Below are 19,142 nucleotides of genomic sequence, written 5' to 3'. Positions count from 1 at the left end.
ACCATTTGCGCGCGCACACATACACACACACACTCACACTCACACGCACACGCACGCACGCACGCACAAACGCACACACACACACACACACACACACACACACACACACACACACACACACAGATGGGAGTTGGAAATAATCATTTCGGCAATGATTCTGTGAAATCTATCCAAACCAGTTTCTTGACATTTTGAAAGTGGTCGTATGAAACATCACGGGCACATAAATGTTTTCATTATTTTTCTGGCTTACACGAGTGTGTGTCTGTGTTTGGTGGAGATGGGGTGGGAGGGCGGCGCGTTCGTGCGTACGCACGTGCATGTGTGCGCATGATTGGAACAGAACGAATTGATTTATCTCCAATTTCTCTTTGAATAACTCCATATGGCGATGAAACCTGCAATGAAACCCATATATATATATATATATCAGACAGGTTCGGAGATGTCAAAATCATCGTCAGTGTCGTCTTTGTTGTCTCTTTTCATGTTTGTGTCCACCTTTCCACACACACAAAAAATAAATGTAAGAAAAATTCTGCACGTTGTTAATGTACCTGTAGACAATTGATGAACCGGTCTTTGGTTGTATTATATGTTTGTGTGCCGTATTTCTCCTTGTCATGTGTGTTCTGCTCCTTGCCAAGTGTATTGTGTTTCTCCTTGCCATGTGTGTTCTGCTCCTTGCCAAGTGTATTGTGTTTCTCCTTGCCATGTGTGTTGTATTTCTCCTTGCCATATGTGTTGCCTTTCTCCTTGCCATGTGTGTTGTCTTTCTCCTTGCCATGTGTGTTGTCTTTCTCCTTGTTATGTGTGTTGTCTTTCTCCTTGCCATGTGTGTTGTCTTTCTCCTTGCCATGTGTGCTGTGTTTCTCCTTGTCATGTGTGCTATGTTCCTCCTTGCCATGTGTGTTGTGTTTCTCCTTGCCATGAGTGTTGTGTTCCTCCTTGCCATGTGTGCTGTGTTTCTCCTTGCCATGTGTGTTGTGTTTCTCTCCTTGCCATGTGTGCTGTGTTTCTCCTTGCCATGTGTGCTGTGTTTCTCCTTGCCATGTGTGTTGTGTTTCTCCTTGCCATGTGTGCTGTGTTCCTCCTTGCCATGTGTGTTGTGTTTCTCTTTGCCATGTGTGTTGTGTTCCTCCTTGCCATGTGTGCTGTGTTTCTCCTTGCCATGTGTGCTGTGTTTCTCCTTTCCGTGTGTGCTGTGTTCCTCCTTTGTGTGCTGTGTTCCTCCTTGCCATATGTGCTGTGTGCCTTCTTTGTGTGCCGTGTTCATCCTTGCCATGTGTGCTGTGTTCCTCCTTCCCATGTGTGCTGTGTTCCTTCTTTGTGTGCCGTGTTCATCCTTGCTATGTGTGCTGTGTTCCTCCTTTGTGTGCTGTGTTTCTCCTTGCCATGTGTGCTGTGTTCCTTCTTTGTGTGCCGTGTTCATCCTTGCCTTGTGTGCTGTGTTCCTCCTTGCCATGTGTGCTGTGTTCCTCCTTGCCATGTGTGCTGTGTTCCTTCTTTGTGTGCCGTGTTCCTCCTTGCCATGTGTGCTGTCCCTGGCATGTGTGCTGTGTTCCTCCCTGCCATGTGTGCTGTGTTCCTCCCTGCCATGTGTGCTGTGTTCCTCCCTGCCATGTGTGTTGTGTTTCTCCTTGCCATGTGTGCTGTGTTCCTCCCTGCCATGTGTGCTGTGTTTCTCCTTGCCATGTGTGCTGTGTTCCTCCCTGCCATGTGTGCTGTGTTTCTCCTTGCCATGTGTGCTGTGTTCCCCCTTGCCATGTGTGTTGTGTTCCTCCTTGTCACGTGTGCTGTGTTCCTCTTTGCCATGTGTGTTGTGTTCCTCCTTGTCATGTGTGCTGTGTTCCTCTTTGCCATGTGTGCTGTGTTCATCTTTGCCATGTGTGCTGTGTTCCTCCTTGCCATGTGTGTTGTGTCTCTCTTTGCCATGTGTGCTGTGTTCCTCCTTGCCATGTGTGTTGTGTCTCTCTTTGCCATGTGTGTTGTGTCTCTCTTTGCCACGTGTGTTGTGTTCCTCCTTGCCATGTGTGTTGTTTTCCTCCTTGCCATGTGTGTTGTGTCCCTCTTTGCCATGTGTGTTGTGTTTCTCCTTGCCATGTGTGTTGTGTCCCTCTTTGCCATGTGTGTTGTGTTTCTCCTTGCCATGTGTGTTGTGTTCCTCCTTGTCATGTGTGTTGTGTTCCTAACTGCCATGTGTGTTGTGTCCCTCTTTGCCATGTGTGTTGTGTTCCTCCTTGCCATGCATGCTTCCTCCTTGCCATGTGTGTTGTGTTCCTCCTTGCCATGTGTGTTGTGTTCCTCCTTGCCATGTGTGTTGTGTCTCTCTTTGCTACGTGTGTTGTGTTTCTCCTTGCCATATGTGTTGTGTTCCTCCTTGTCATGTGTGCTGTGTTCCTCCTTGCCATGTGTGTTGTGTTCCTCCTTGCCATGTGTGTTGTGTCTCTCTTTGCCACGTGTGTTGTGTTCCTCTTTGCCATGTGTGCTGTGTTTCTCCTTGTCATGTGTGTTGTGTTCCTCCTTGTCATGTGTATTTTGTTCCTCCTTGTCATGTTTGTTGTGTCCCACCTTGCCATGTGTGCCGTGTTTCTCCTTGCCATGTGTGTTGTGTTCCTCCTTGCCATGTGTGTTGTGTTCCTCCTTGTCATGTTTGTTGTGTCCCACCTTGCCATATGTGCCGTGTTTCTCCTTGCCATGTGTGTTGTGTTCCTCTTTGCCATGTGTATTGTGTTCCTCCTTGCCATGTGTGCTGTGTCCCATTTTCTTCCTCCTTGTCATAATTTATGTGTTCTGCACCTTGCCATGGGTATTGTGTTCCTCCTTGTCATGTGTGTTGTGTTTCTCCTTGCTATGTGTATTGTGTTTCTCCTTGTCATGTGTTCCTCCTTGACATGTGTGTTGTTTCTCCTTGCTGTGTGTATTGTGTTTATCCTTGTCATATGTGTTCCTCCTTGCCATGTGTGTTGTGTTTCTCCTTGCCATGTGTGCTGTGCTTCTCGTTGTCATATATGTTTTGTTTCTCCCTGCATTGTGTATTGTGTTCCTCGTTGTCATGTGTTCTGGTCCTCCTTGTCACGTGTTCTGGTCCTGTCACGTGTTCTGGTCCTGACTGTCACGTGTTCTGATCCTCACTGTCACGTGTTCTGGTCCTCCTTGTCACGTGTTCTGGTCCTTGTCACGTGTTCTGGTCCTCACTGTCACGTGTTCTGGTCCTCACTGTCACGTGTTCTGGTCCTTCTTGTGACGTGTTCTGGTCCTCCTTGTCACGTGTTCATGTCCTGTCACGTGTTCTGGTCCTCACTGTCACGTGTTCTGGTCCCCCTTGTCATGTGCTCTGGTCCTCATTGTCATTGTCTATGCTGTCTTTCTCCTCTCCTCCTCTCTCTTCCCGTCTCTGTCTGTCTGTCTGTCTCTCCTCTGTATTATTCTCTTTTATTTTGTTCAGTGTGGAATGCTGGTAAAGGTTATGGTAATCGGGGAATAGGATTATGTATTTTCATTGTGTTGGATTTGTTTTCTTTTCTTCATTGTTGCTTCTTTAACATTAGTCCATGTAGGGCGAGGGCTGAATGTAAACAAATCGTGTCTTCTTGCTATCGTCAACACCTCTTTAAAATTATTTTAATTAACCATAGTTTTTCATCCAGGCTTGTGTTGTTGCCTCCCTTCCACACCACGACTCTTCAACCATCACCTCCTCCGTTCGTCTAGATAGGGTTACCTCGACGAAAATGAATACTGGCGATTACATTTCATAACAGATTGTGTGTGAAATAAAAGATAAAACACCGAACACACCAGTAAACAAACATAAACAAACAGGTGTTTTCGGGCATGGTTGAAAAATACACCAACTCAGAATTAAATTTAGCATTAGGCATAATATATATATATATATAGAGAGAGAGAGAGAGAGAGAGAGAAGAAAACAAACACATCAATCTGTCAAATATTCCGAATTTTCGGAACGATCACGTTCCTTCCTCAAGGGATAAGTTGTTTACATGTTACCAGGGTCACTCTTAACGCAGCTATTATGACGCAAGCACGCCATGACGCACATGTGATGCAATTTCACAATGCCAGGTTTCGCCCAGAGCCAAAATAATTGCAATTGTCTATTTTTTTCTACTGTAAAAAAATTAAGTTCCTTAAAACCCAACTTACTGAATAACTCAATCAACAGTAGAGAAATAACACGATAAATAATAGCAACCACAAGAAAAATTAAATAAAAATCAATTATAAATAAATTAAGAAAATCAATAGATACTTAAAATAAAGAAAGAAATAAAATAAAGGGGGGGGGGGGGATAATCAAAAGAAGATTAAGAATGATGATGATGATAGTAATAATAATAATAGATTTTTTAAAATAAAGATATTAAATAAATAAATTAATTAAGAAATTAACAAGAAAAAAAAGAATAAATTAAAAAAGAATAAACAAATAGATTAATAAATAAGAATAAATAAAAAATAAAAAAATAAATAAAAGGGAGGGGTGTATGTGTGTGTGTGTGTGTGTGTGTGTTACAATTATAAACAATCAAATCGTTGAGAACAATGGGCTGTATTACAAAAAGAGCGGCATCAAAGAAAAGTACTGATGAGGGGAAAGAAAGGGTTGAATTTTACATCTATGATTAATTGATGAAAAAATGTAAAAATAAATAAATGAATAAGATAAAAGAAAATAAAATAAACAGCTGAATGAACTAGAATTGTAGGACATGATCATCTATCACCATAATCAGCACCAGCGTCACCTCCACACCCACAATCAGTAGTATTTGAAGCGGTCATCGTTGTCGTCATCATCGTTGTTGTCGTCGTCATCGTCGTTGTCGTAGTAGTGGTTGTTGTTGCTGTAATGGTCATAAAATGGTAGTAGTTGTGGTAGTTGTGGTGGTGGTAGTAATAGTTATAGTCATTGTCGTCGTCGTAGAAGTACTAGTTGTTTTCACACAAGTTAGCATTCACACCAGTCTGTCTCTGGAACTGATCCATCGTCATTGTCAAACACAGCTTTCAGGTCGAAATAAATTCAGATATCCAGTTGTAGCGTGTTGAGACCAAAAGGGTGGACTGTCCTCAGTTTCGCCAACCAGAACTGTTCCCTCTTGAGCCTTGCATGTTTATTCTTCAGATGTACTTCTTCAATCGCCATGACCTTTATGTTGTCCTGCGTGTGACCAGGCTCGTGGAAGTGCATGGTGACCCACGTTCGCTTTGCTGAATTGTTCAAATATATGCTGAACGAAATGAACGTTACAGTATTACAAGTGTGGTTGAAAGTTATGACACTCAGAGGAATCATGTTTCAGGGATGGGTGGCGAGATGATTTCAGAAGCTGAAATTGTATGAGAGAATAGTCAGTGCTTGGCTGAATGTGAAACGCTATTTTCAAACCCTGGCCGCCCTGATGGTATTAGCCTTGCGCGCTTAAATTGCTTTATGTGTTGCTGATTCCATTCTCTCCATTCGTTGCGTCTGTCTTTCGCTCACATTTTCCGTCATCTTTTCCTTTTTATCGATTTCATATCATTTCTCTCCCTCTCTCTCTCTCTCTCTCTGTCAGTGAGTGAGTGTGTGCACGCGCACGTGCGCGCATGTGTGATGGTGATGAGAGAGAGGGGGGTTACGGGGGGAGCGAAGCATAGCAGACAACTCATTTAAATGGACTCCAAACAGACTGTGTTTGTGAAATCGATAGTGAGAACCTGAAAAGGTAAAACGTTTTGTCGAAAGTTCCTCATTCGTTTTTGCTGTTGCTTAAAAGAAATGAATTTGCCACTTCAGATTTTTAACACTGTGAAGATAATCTACTGTTGCTATCTTGTCCAATTCACTTTGTGTTTAACGGCTGGTGGCTTGTACTTGAAGGAGTCGTTTTACACAAGATGAGAGGGCAAGATTTGATTAGTTTGATCTGTGCAATATCCGTTTATTGTCAGGTTAATGTTGTGCAGATAAATTTAAAGAAGGAGCGAACACACACACACACACGTCCACCCCCACCCCAACTCATTCAGTTGATATTGAACACTAGATTGCCAATTATTTCAATATTGTGGCGTGACCTATATTATCGTTTGTTACTTCTTGTTTTCGTAGCGTGGTGATGGCGTGTGGCACTTGGCGGCATTGTATTTGGGGGCAGATGGTCACAGCTTGGTGCCCCGAGTGCCGATCAGCGATGGTTCAGTTCCTTGCCGCGTCAGAGGGTGTTCTGAAGGGGCATTGCATTCGGGCACATGAATGTCAGGTCGTCTTGACCCTTCCTCTTGTCATGCTCCGTGGGCTCTGTCGGCTTTAAAATAAGATAAACAAAGAAAATAAATAATGATATTTATATAGCGCTGAACCTTGTGTAGAGACAAATCAAAGCGCTTTCACACCAGTCATTCACACGCATACATACCTCTAAAACTGGAGAAACTGAAAGCAAGGAAGAGGCAGGGAAGGGAGGCTGTCTTGGGAAGAGGTGGGTTTTAAGACCAGACTTGAAAGAGCTGAGTGTGGAGACCTCACGAAGCTAAAGTGGAGTTTATTCCATTTGCAAGGTCCAGAGACAGAGAAATAACGGCGGCCAACAGTAGTTTTTCTTAGGTTTGGATCGAGCGAGACCCGGAAGGGGGTGGGTCTTTTTCGTTCTCTCACGCGTGCATCAGAACAAAGGCACACATATAATACATACGCAAGTCATGACTCAGAACCCCAACTGGCTTTGTCTCTTGTGTCTGTCTCTCTGTCTATCTCTGTCAGACTGTCTCTGTCTCTCCCCTCCTCTCTCTCTCCCCTCCTGTCTCTGTCTCTCTCTACGTATGCCCTTGTGCGGTTTATTTATTTATTTATGAGTAGACCTTTCTTTGTTCCGTCACTTTTCCCGTTCATATCTGGACACAGGCGCACGTTCCCCTGGTAGTTTCGGAGAACATAGCGTTGACAGCAGTACATGGGCATGTTGATTCTCTGTGTATGTCTCTTTGTATGTGTCTCTCATGGAGCTCCAGCTGGCTGGGTCATGCATGGCATCTCGGGGTCGGCGGGGTCCCTGCGGCGGACCGCGGACTTCGCCATCCTGACCGGACTGAAAGTCTAGCGTGGCTAGGGAACGCGGAAGAAGAAGAAGAAGAAGTATGTTTCTCTCCCTTCTTCCGTTCTTCCCACATCTCCGCTTCTTTTGTCACGTCAACACGTTGTGTTGTTGGGTGTTAAACATAATCAGAGAATTATTCAACAGTCAAGTCTGTCAGTCAGTCATACAGTGCGTAAGTCTTTAAACCTTCTAATTCTTTGTGACTCTTGGTGACCAGTCTTCTTTTCAATTGTAATGTTCCGCATTATCCCATTTCTTGAAGGAATGTCTTTAATGTGGCTCGATCAACATAACTGAAGCGAGCGCTGAGAGTCTGCCAACAGAACGCCTCGCATCTCCACGGCAACATGGACATCCCTCCACCTGAAGACCCGGCCCAAGACAGACAGCGATAAGCACAGCCACAATTAAACCCTTCCTACCGCGATACACAAGATAGCGCCACCGCCTGGCTTGGCCGACGTTCGTGTGAGGTTAGCAGGGGTGGATTAGGCAGTGCGGGGCTGGATGGAAATGAAGACACACTGAAGCCAGTTTCTGATCCCGGTACTCACGTGATTTGCCGAGCAACTTTTGTGACCACAAGATACACAGACAATTTACTCCAGCACTCACTGTGCATGCTGGCATGCACCCTCTCTATACTGCCAGACACACTGGATGCAAGTGCATGTACGAAAGCAAATTCAGAAAACTGTTGGGAGCAATTCTTATTTTCTTAATGCTTCTATCTTGTTCACTTTCTACGCTCAGCCTTTGTCTGACATCTTCAAAAGGCACTCATTTGGTTACCATAAAAATTAATATGCAGATGACACAGAATTACAAAAAGCCGCTCCACCATCTGATTTTAAAACAGTCATTACTGAATTGGAAGCTTGTGTAGCTGATGTAAAAACATGGAATGCGTTGGCGAACTCGTCTTAAGGCAGCAGAAAAGGACCTAGTTTGGCCCTGCTTCAGTAGCATTTCAAACATCAGCCAAATACCTGGGTGTATATCTCGATCAAACTTTGACTATGAACGACCAAATTTCATTCTTGTGTTGCTCATGTAATTTTCATCTCCGAAGGCTAACCTCAGTGAGGCCCTACATAACAGAGAAAAATATGACTCAGTTGGTTTCCTCTTTTGTCCTGTCCAGACTGGATTACTGCAATTCCACTCTTGCAGGTTTACCATCTTCCTCTATCAACAGATTACAGAAAATTCAGAACAATGCTGCACGACTGGTTCTCGCCAAAAAGAAATCTGATCATGTTACACCTCTGCTGAATCGGTTACACTGGCTTCCGATTGAGTCCCGCATTCACTGTAAGTTAGCTACACTCGCCTTCAAACATTTTGACAAGTCTCTTCCATTGTATCTCTCCTCTGTACTGGAAACATATGAACGGCACAGAACATTAAGATCCAGTTCTTAAAAGCTGCTTAAAGTTCCAAGGACTAATCTGAAATGCGCTGGAAGTAGGTCTTTCAGAGCTCAGGTTCCCAAAATGTGGAACTCTCTACCTTCATCTCTTAGAAATGCCTCTGATCTACACTCCGTAAAGTCAGATATGAAAACTTACCTTTTCCGTAAGCATTTTTGCTCTGGTCAGAACGGTTAACTCTCTCCATACGAACGGCGAAAGAGACGACGTTAACAGCGTTTCAGCCCAATTACCATCATCAAAATATTGCAAGCGGAAGGCTCTTATACTGAAGAGGTGAATGTTGACAAAGAATACCACAATTCTGACGACGGAAGCTAAAGGTTGGGTCATTCAGACACCCACTGGACATCCGAGGGGTCTGTGTAGAGGAGAAGAGAGGACTGGCCGTACTGAGTGAGTTAAACCAAGGTATGCCTGTTAACAAGTATCTTTGTACTGGTATTTATGTAGTCCTGTTTTAATGCATTGTGTATTTTATGTAGTTTTGGTCTTAGATGTGATGGCATTTTTTCTATCTGGTTATTTTTAATGGGCGCGCGCGCGCGCGCGCGCGTGTGTGTGTGTGGTGTGCGTGTGCGCGTACGTGCGTGCATGTGTTTGTGAGGGTACAGTGCTCTGGTACGCGTGTGTAAGTGTGTAGGCATGTTAGTATGTCCGAACATAATTTTATGTTAGAAAATAAGAAATATCTTAATGCTTATGCAATTTTGTTTTTAGCGCAGTTGATATTTAATGTCAGCGTGTGTGTGTGTGTAGTGTGTGTGTGTGTGTATGTATATATATATATGTATGTATGTGTGTGTGTGTGTGTGTGTGTGTGTGTTCTATGAAATGCATTTTGTTTTAATCTAAGCCTTATTTACTTAATAGCTTTTATAATCTGATTCATCTCTTAAGTGTGCTTTTTTCATTCATATGAACACACTGGATGTTTTCCATTGTCAGACAGCGGTTGATGTGTTTTTAAGTCATGTTTATAGTCAACTGGATGATGTAAGGCGCTTTGAGCAGCATTGGTGCTGGATATCGCGTCATAGAAAAACTATGTATTATTATTATTATTATGAATCTAATGTAATGGAGAAATGTATGACGTTTTCCTTTACCCTGCCGTTTGGAAGCCATATTCTGCTTTCGAGGAAATAGGTTTTCAGTCCTTTCCGCAGCAGAGGATAGACTTTCTGCATAAGTTAAAACAATAAAAGCATTATATTTGACTGTGGGGAAGGACATCGTTTTACAGTCATAGTTCTTATTATATCTTAACTTGTCTGATAGAAAGCAAAACTTCCAAAAGTTCATTATGTTTACTTTGTATAAAATATTTGTATACTTGGAAGTATTTAACTTTAGGAACAAGTCTTTGTGATAGTTACGGATGTTGACTTTGTATACAACTTCTTCAACTTTTTCTTTTCCATATTCATAATCTCCCTGCCTCTGTCTGTCTGTCTGTCTTTCTCGCTCTGCTTATCTGTCCATCTTTCTCTCTGTCTCTCTCTGCCTTCCCCACCCCCCTCTCAATTCCTTTTCTTCCATCCCCTTCTCTCTCTCTCTTTGAACCTTCACTCTCTCTCCACCACCCCTCCCCCATCTCTTTCCCCACCCTCCTCCAGTCTGACAGCTGTGCAAAATTAGGCAGCAGATCAGGGGGACAGGCGAGGGATGAAGAGAGTCAGCTGTCGGCGCCTCGTGCATCTGTTTCAGAGTGCTTTCGACTTTTGTCCTACCTGGAAGGTGCTACAGGAGGGGGTTCAGCTGAAGGCGGAAGAAGAACTAGGTATAGGAAGGAACTGTGGGAAGTTTTTAGCTGCTTGAAACTTTTCGGTAATTTGAATAGACCAGTAATAGAAACGAAAAGATAAAATATACACAAATGTATGGAAAAAGAGGAAGAGCGGGGCTAGGGGAGGGAAGAGGGAACGAAAGAAAGAGCGACAGACGGAAGGAAGTGGAGAAAGAGAGGTAGAGACATTCAGACAGTTCTTTTGTACAACTTGATCTCCACCCAGCAACAACTTGGGCCATGTATTTGTGACGGCACGCTCACGGCGTTCAGAGCCCATTAATTCATCGGCGGAATCGGCTTATGGGGGTGTGAGGTTGAGGGGGGTGTCGGGAGAGTCCTGCTACATCAAGTATTTACTTGTCCCGAATGACATCTGACATGCCCTCTGCAGAAAGTGTTTTCTGACTTATTTCAGAGGGAAAATTAGAATGAGGCTTAGTTTTCGATTCAGAGGATTAGAAGAGTCAATGCCCAAGGAAAATCGATTATATCGATTTTTGTCTCTTCTCTTCAACACCTTGTCCCTTTAAGTTTACCTTCCATGATTCAGTTGACATCAGACGCTAAAACTGTAACTGATGTCGGAGTGTGGTGAAAAGGGTGGCGGCAAGAGAGTGACGATGAGGAGAACGGAGGGTGGGGTGGGGGTGTGAGTTCTTTTACTCATCCCAGCAAAAGCCGGCTGACATCAATTATAGCCTCTCCTTTTTGTAAAATAGGGAGATACCTGAGGTTTCTATTGGGAAAATATTACTTAAAATCGACAGGACTTGATGGCTTGGCGTTTCGTTCGCTAAAAAGTGTACGGTTGTTGAATTTGTGCTGGTACTGACTGTTTCTGTGGCATTTACCTCAACTGTGTAGTCTCGAATTTCGTTTTTTGTTTCATTCCTAAGTTTGGTCTCTGGGGTGAACTGTTACAACGTTCTTGTTTTGCGCGCGTTTCCTTCTTTTCTTCAGTTTTTACGCACCATACGTTTTACCTGTCCTTTGAAGTATTCTTCAGTTGCGGACCTGTTTATGCAGTGATTGTGTATAATTTTTCTCTGTGCTTCGAGTTTTTAATCAGAATTTCATTTTATCAGTTTTGACTGTGTTGTGATCAAAGTTTCGGTTGATGGAAATGACTCGAAAGACATTGGCCTTACACCAAACAGAATCTAACTTTACCTAATACGATGGCAGGATGGAAAGGAAGAAAGAAATTAAAAGAATAACTGAATGAAGTGAAAGAACAAACACACCAACCCCACACCCCGGCTACCAAACCAGAACTAGCTCCTCTTCTGACCCACTCATAATTTTGAAGCAGGAGACGTCTTTGTTAAAAAAAACAAAAACAAACCAAAACAACCCACAGGTCTTAATTAAGATGTGTAGTGTTAGGAAATTCGCGCCACCTTTTTTTCCGAATCGAATTATCTACACGTTCACTTCCCCTTCTATGTCATTGAACGACAGTTTAATGGCCAATGCGGAGCGAGAGCTATCGTATATAGATAGGTTGATAAATAGATGCGTGTGTGTGTGTGTGTGTGTGTGTGTGTGTGTGTGGCGTAGATAGGTGGGGGGATGGATGAGTGAATGAAAGTGGACTGACGATGCAGTTAATGAGACAGATTTTGGATTAGATTTGCAATATATGAACATCCTGACTCTGTCTCAGAACATGCAATAAATTCTATTTTAAATAAAGTGAATGTAGTCTTGTTAGAGAATGCTTAGAATTTTGGAATGATCAAAAAGAAACAGAGGAGAAACAAGTATCCCATTGCAGAATTGTCTTCTGACACTCGCTAGACGGAGAAATTTTTAGCCGTTAAAAAATCAGATATTAGGGCAACACAAGCAAGAGAGGCAAGGCTTTCAAGACTCACTTGTGATGCACACTTTATCCAGTAAAAAAGGGGGGAAATGAAAATGTGTTCTCTATTTAATAAAATAAAGCTTCGGGGAAATAACTTTAAAAAAAAAGAGTATTATAACATGTTCGAACCAAGCACATTTCTATTCAAGAATAAGGAGACTTACTTAAGCGCTAAAGCGGACCTATCAGTGACGTTCAAAAATTAATATTCAAACGTTGTTGTGTTGTCGTTTTTAGGTTGTTTTTTTTTGTGTGTGTGTTGTTGTCCCTTCTCCCCTTTCATTCCTTCTTCCTCTCTTTTTTCCATCTCTCACTCCCCCAGCAAGTGTCGTCCCTGACATCCTACGTGGGATGGGGCAAGGGGGATTGGGGTGGGGGCGGGGTGGTGGTGACAGGGGCAGAGGTAAAATATTGGAATCTTGTCCAGATCGGCTATTACATTTTAATCATGTGTGATTTGTGTGATTCTGCCGAGTCGCCTGTGAAACAAGAGCTGTGATGCTGATGTAAAGTGTCCCCGTGCATTGTACCGTATTGGAATATAATTTTTGCATTGTATTGTACTCAGTTGTTTTGTATTTTTCTTTGTCACAACAAATTTCTCAGTGTGAAAGTCGGGCTGCACTCCCCAGTGAAGCGGTGTTCAGGGAACACAACACGTTTCTCTCCTTTCAGCACTAGAGACGACAAGAAAGGGGGATGTTGTAGGTACTACCCCAGTGAGAAAGCCATCACATCACCCACACCAATGACACTTTCGCCACGTTGTCCAACAATAATCGTGTCACTGTATCTTTATTTGTTGCAGAGGAAGCTGAGATGGTCTCCTGACGAAGTATACGAATGACCTATTCTTGGATCAAGATGGCAAAACTACCTTCCACGTTCTCTTCCAATGTCCTCCTCCTCTCAGTCGTCCTCCTCCTCCCTGTCAGAGGAGCAGAAAAAACGTCCACAAGGCATGCAGATGCCGTGGTCACCTTCTTCGAGTCCCCTCACCCGGGTAATGACTTCATCCATCTGACGGTCAACACAGAGACACAGACTGTGTATGTTGGGGCCGTCAACTACCTGTACAGCCTTCAACCCAACCTCAGCCACTGGCAAACGGTGAAGACGGGACCCAAACCCGACAGTCCCGACTGTCCGCCCCCTATCCTGAATTTCAACGACTGCTCCTACCCCAAGAAGGAGACCAAGAGTTACAACAAGGTCTTGGTGGTGGATTATACGCATCAGAGGTTGATCGCCTGTTCCAGGTGAGAAGTGAGGATGGGGGAAAATAGTAGGGATGGGTTTGCCAATGAGAGCGAGAGGGAGGGGGCGAGGGGTGGGGGTGGGGGGATTATTGGATTAATTGTCCTTCATAGATGTTTTTTCATCTTCCATTTTCGCTTGCCATTCATATCGATTGACTAAGTTTTTTTCCCTTCCTTGATCTCTTTTCCTTTTTTGTCTTGGTTGTTGTATTTTAGTGTCTGATTATCCATCTCTTTCTGTTTTCGTATATATATTATGTACATGCTTACGATTTTCGTGCTTTTCTTCATTCTATCTGTCTGTCTTTCCATTTGTCTCTATCTCTATCTATTACTTATCTTTTTGTGACATATACTATGTACCATGTCAAACTGATGGAAAGTAGGCCTGTCAGTTTGCTCTGTTTGGCCAAATTTCGTGGCAGCACAGTGAAAAGACGCCCAGCCAAGTCCGCCCTGTTCTGGCCAATCAAACGCCGTTTCACGGCTACAAGCCTTTCTTTCCTTTCTTTCATTCCTTTTGGCCACGCTGTCGACGCCATCTTGTCAGGGTTTCTACTCTGCCTCGTCTTACGCTGTTTTGGGTTTTTAAGCGTGTTCATTTGGCCTGTTTTGTTGCATGCAGCTTGTCGTTGTAACCTTCTTGTTACCTCTGACCTCGATTCGATTGTGCTCCCATTGGAATCGCGCATTTCATTGTTTCTCATTTTCAGTCGATTTTCTTTCGCCTTTCTCTTAGGGCTCAGCATTTATGGGTACATTTGTGCGGTTCAATATGCCTCTCATGCCACTTGCGATGGTCGGAACCATGAGGCTGGGTTAGAGCTTCGTCAGGAGCCTGTCTCAGGCCCAGAGTCCATGGTTTCTCCCGTTTTGGACCGCAGCGATGCGGCTTTGGACGCGGATCACGGAGGCAGCGCTGGACCCAGAAAATCGGTCGTGAAGCGGAAACGGGTTGGGTACCACCTCCGAAGTTGTCCCAGCGGGATGGGGAAATTCCGGGGGAGTAGCAGCCCCACTCCAGACAAAGTCACACCGGTATGTCCACGGGAGGGGATACTCTGCACGTGGCCCTAACCTGTATGTCAGGCGACCCCGCTATCTGGCCGGTCTCCCCTGCTGGGGGAGGCTCGTGCGTGTCAGGCGGTTCCGGGCTGTCAGTTCTTCGGTCTGCAGACGTGTCCAGCAACCAAGTCAGACCGGAGCTCACCCCGACTTGGCCAGTTTTTCTCTTCCCGAAGGTCAAGGTTCTAGTGACCCTTGGGGATGGGGTCACAGGATGGCTAACGCCCACGGGTGGATTCCCCCATTCTACCCGTATTAGGGCACACCTGTGGTGCATGCTGAATCAGCCCAGCACCTTCTACAGGGCGGGACATGCTGCCCCTACTGGCGGAATCGACCATTTGTCAGACAGACGTCCTCGGTCACTGGCGCCCCTTTGTCCGGACCTTGCGCCTCTGGGTCTGTCTCGATCAATTTTTTTTTTACATATATTGAATACGTTTTAACACTCGCATAAAAGAGAGAAAACAATGACAACAACAAACCAAAAACAAACAAAAACAAACGTATGTTGCAAATTTTCATCACGAGGATTTTTGTCCAAACGCAGTGATGCCTTCTTGAGTAAATGAACATTACGAAGTTTCTTCCTTATTTTCCTCAGTCTTCTTTTCTTCTCATTTTCCTCCCTCTTCTCCTCTCCCCCTGCCACAAGTTCTCTTCCTCCTCCTTTCACTTCTCCTGTTTTTCCCTCCTTCGCCTCCTTCGTGTTCCCCTGCTATTTCTATCAAAACAAGTAGAGAAAAACACTGACACCATCATGTGTTCTGTACCCAATCGGATGGTGATTGCAGCCTGTTCCAAGGGTTCTGCGAGAAGCGGCACCTGGACGACATCACCAAGGTGGACCCCAGCAGCTACAAGCCTGTGGCCGCCAACAGCGAGAACGCCTCCACCGTGGCCTTCATCGCCCCGGGTCCGGCGCCACGACCCGGCCAGGTGCAGAACAACGTGCTATATGTCAGCGTGTCATGGAACCCTGTGGGTCAGGCCATCTGGCGTGAGGACGTGCCCGCCTTCTCCAGCCGCAACCTCAGCAACTTCGAGCTGGCCTACTCGGACAATTTCCGCCAGACTCGCATCAAGATCGAGATCCAGCAGCGGGAGACGTTCCTGGTGACCTACCTATACGGGTTCGGCTCAGAGAACTTCAGCTACATGATCACCATGCAAAAGAGGAGCGCCCGGAGCAACCAGTACGTCTCCAAGATCTTCCGGGTATGCCAGAACGACCCCTTCTTCTACTCGTACGTGGAGCTTGAGCTGCAGTGTCTGAGCCAGGGGGAGGACTACAACTTGCTGCAGGCGGCCTACCTGGGCAAGCCGGGCAAGGTGTTGGCCCAGAGCCTCACCATCCCCACCACGGAAGACGTACTCTACGCCGTCTTCTCCAAGGGCCGCAAGTCGTCGCCTGTGCCCACGGGGAAGTCTGCTCTGTGTATATACCCCATGCGACTGGTGCGTCGTGTGTTCACGAAGAACATTCAGAAGTGCTTCAGTGGGATAGGGAATACCGGCCCGGACCACCTGTCCACGCCTGTCAGGTGTCTCAAGTCCACGGTAAGTTAATTACACTGTTTGGAGTATGATTTGACACACACACACACACACACACACACACACACACACACACACACACACACACACACACAGAGAGAGAGAGAGAGCATGTGTACTATGTTTCTGTGTGTGTGTATGTGTGTGTGTATGCATGCGTGTGTGCGTTCCGAGAGCGTGGGGATGTACCTTGGGCAAGACAAATTCTAGCCCAGATAGTTGGGATAGCTGTTGCCTCCACTGCTGTTCTGATAGTCATAGTCGGACACGACTGACTATCATTCAAAAAACAAAAACAAAAGTGTGTGTGTATGTGTGTGTGTGTCCGCGCGCGCGCGCGTGTGTGTGTGATAGTGCGTGTGTGCAAAACAATTTTTCAACAAAACATTTCTCAAACTGTTGAATCAGATCAGTTCAGTCTTTAAGGTGTGGATGGGATGAAGATTTCATGAAACTGACTGCATTTTCCATCTTTAGAATTGTCATTGCTTCAGAACCATCCTTGGCGCAAATCGTGTAAGCTGCAGGACACGTTATTTCAGACCAGAATTTTAAATGCTGCATCCTTATCTCGTTTGGTCGTCTTTCTAGATAAGACGGGTGATGGTGTTTTGGTGCAGGGTAGGTGGGCCTAATTGCGAACGACCAAGTTGAATCGACAAGGTCAACGTGTGTATTGTTCAGATAACAGGTTGTACGATATTGAAATGTAGCTATTCTGTTTTGGAACGCTTTCTCGGATCGGTTGCACCAGGAAAAAGTTCGTCTACCCCTTCTTTTCAACGTGTTTTCAACGGTTGAAATAGCAGAGGTGCCTGAGGGTAATTGCAAACGGGCAACTCTAGTTGCGAACGAGGGTTTGGGAACATGTGGACGATTAAAACAGAAGCAGGTCTTGAACTCATTAGACATAACGTATTATTGGAACATCGCACCAGACTGTTGTTTTGTTGGTCTTGATCACACATGCATACAGACACACAAACACACATTTAAACACACTCACCACACACAAACAGACCCTTTTGAGAGCGCTCAGTAACTGTGCAGCATCGTTCGCAAATAGACGCAGTAAAAAATATGGTCTCCTTGCAAACGACATAACACATGAGATTCCATTCAAAATTGATGTGCCGATCTGTCGCTAACATGCTTTCTTAAATGCTCCCAGCACTGACAATGCACAATTCATTCAACATATCCAATCAGTTCAGCTATTTTATACTGTAATAAGTCATACTACTTGCTTGATTTTAGGATTTTGTAGAGCACGCGAAGAGAAGAAAGAGCGCGGAAATAGCCTTAAATAGTTGATGTTTGACTGGTTCTTGGGAATGAATATTCATTAAGTTATCAGAAAGAGGTCTAAGTAGACGTTAAAGTGTCAAATGTATTTGGTGAGAACGCTTCGAATTGGGACGGTACAGAAATTGTTCACAGTTACACGCTGTTCGCAATTAGGCATGCAACCCTAAAGGGTGAACAAAATTATGATAAAATATATTTCCACTTTCCATCATTTCCCAGTCGGTTTCTATGAGAGGGTGGAAGTAGAGGGAAGTCCTATTCAGAGACATCGACAAGGAAGGTAAAGGGAGGACAGGTGTGGGGTGAGAGAATTGGCGATGCTGCCATGAGGACAGCCACAGAGATTGCCTTTGATGTTGATTCACTGTGAATAGAAATAATTACCTAAAACATATTTTAGCCTTGAATAAAACGCTGCACGTCTGGCGCCGTAGATCTCTATGCACACTGGCGCCAGTGCATATGTATCAAACAATAATATTAGGGTTTAGGTTTGGAGTCGGTCATCGGTCATTGACGAATACACATTTGAAATGAACAACCATTTGGCAGCCAGTTGGTCACTTGACTTACTGATTGAGACAGTCAGTCAAACCAATACCTTTTACATGTTTCTCTCAATCTCCTGCAAAATAATCGCGACGGCAGTTTCAAACTTAGAAAAAAAAAATCGTTAATGTTGTCATGTTGCAGTTCGACGCCCAGCAGACGAAATTGCAAACAAACAACTTCAAAACAGAGCTATGACGCTTGCTCAAAGCCGTCGCCACTTCCATATTGTGAACTGAAGTGGAACACAGCGCCAGTGTGTGTGTGTGTGTGTGTGTGGATATTGGCTTTTGTGCGTGTGTGACACGGAGAAAGATAAGAGAGCCGATGTCCGACATGTAGCATGAGCGTCATTGCTTTTTGTGCTTTCTTTAAGGAAGTGTGGGTGTTCGTTCCCCTGAACCTTCTATTTACCTGTGTTACTTCTCTTTGCTGTTGTTTGATACTTTTGACTATCCTGATCTCATTATTCTTTTATTTCGAATCTTTTTTTTTTTTTCTTTCTTTTTTTTTTTTAAAGGAAGTTTCGCGACCATCCTTGTACCAATTGTTTGATATGTGAAAAACAGCAGGGTTGACAGAAGAAATGTGTAAACACGAATATTAGAAACTAAAAGGTTTTGCCAGTTTTGAATAAAAACTAATTTGTTTGCACATTTCTTGATCAGCACAGATCCTTTACTCTCCTGGACTTATTGTACTTTCATTTCGAATCTGAATCCACCAAGGCAACCATGTTTTTGTTCTGTATTGTTTGTATATTATATTGGAGACAAAAAGGCCATGCCACTCTTGAATGAAAGCTAATTTCTGTTTATACATTTGTTGTTTGCTTTTGTGCAAACTGATCTGGTTGTTTTAGCGCATTGACTGAAGTTATATACCTTTTGAATGAAGAGAGTTACTTCTTATACCTTCTGAATGAAGAGTTACTTCTTATACCTTTTGAATGAAGAGAGTTACTTCTCTTTGCTGTTCTTCAACACAGGGTACAAACTCAAATCACACACACACACACACGCACACACACACATGCTTGAGCTCGTTCGCGCTCGCTCGCCACTTGTCACATTGACACACACGAAACCGTAACTTAGACGTGGCAAATCTCAGCAAATCTACTGCTCAACTAAAGTTGGATAACCTACCTTGCTGGCTTCCATATCACAGGAACCAGCCAGGCGCACACAGTTGTCTACCAAGAAG

The 19,142-nt window shown here is 44.3% G+C and overlaps 1 protein-coding gene across 9 annotated transcripts in view; it reads left to right on the top strand.

The window, feature by feature from the left end:
- LOC143284774 (plexin-A2-like) overlaps positions 1-19,142 on the top strand; it is a 561,646-nt gene that overhangs the window by 86,322 nt on the left and 456,182 nt on the right. For all 9 annotated transcript variants that reach the window (XM_076591753.1, XM_076591756.1, XM_076591755.1 and 6 more), the window contains 2 exons: positions 13,007-13,457; positions 15,317-16,082. In XM_076591753.1, the coding sequence (XP_076447868.1) occupies positions 13,042-13,457; positions 15,317-16,082 (1,182 nt within the window). In that variant the 5' untranslated portion in view covers positions 13,007-13,041. The remainder of the gene's footprint in view (positions 1-13,006; positions 13,458-15,316; positions 16,083-19,142) is intronic.

The sequence above is a fragment of the Babylonia areolata genome, chromosome 8 (assembly GCF_041734735.1).
Source record: "Babylonia areolata isolate BAREFJ2019XMU chromosome 8, ASM4173473v1, whole genome shotgun sequence".
In the NCBI taxonomy this organism is placed as follows: Eukaryota; Metazoa; Mollusca; class Gastropoda; order Neogastropoda; family Buccinidae; genus Babylonia; species Babylonia areolata.
Note: the sequence above shows the minus strand (reverse complement) of the source record. Positions and strands in the feature narration are given on the sequence as shown.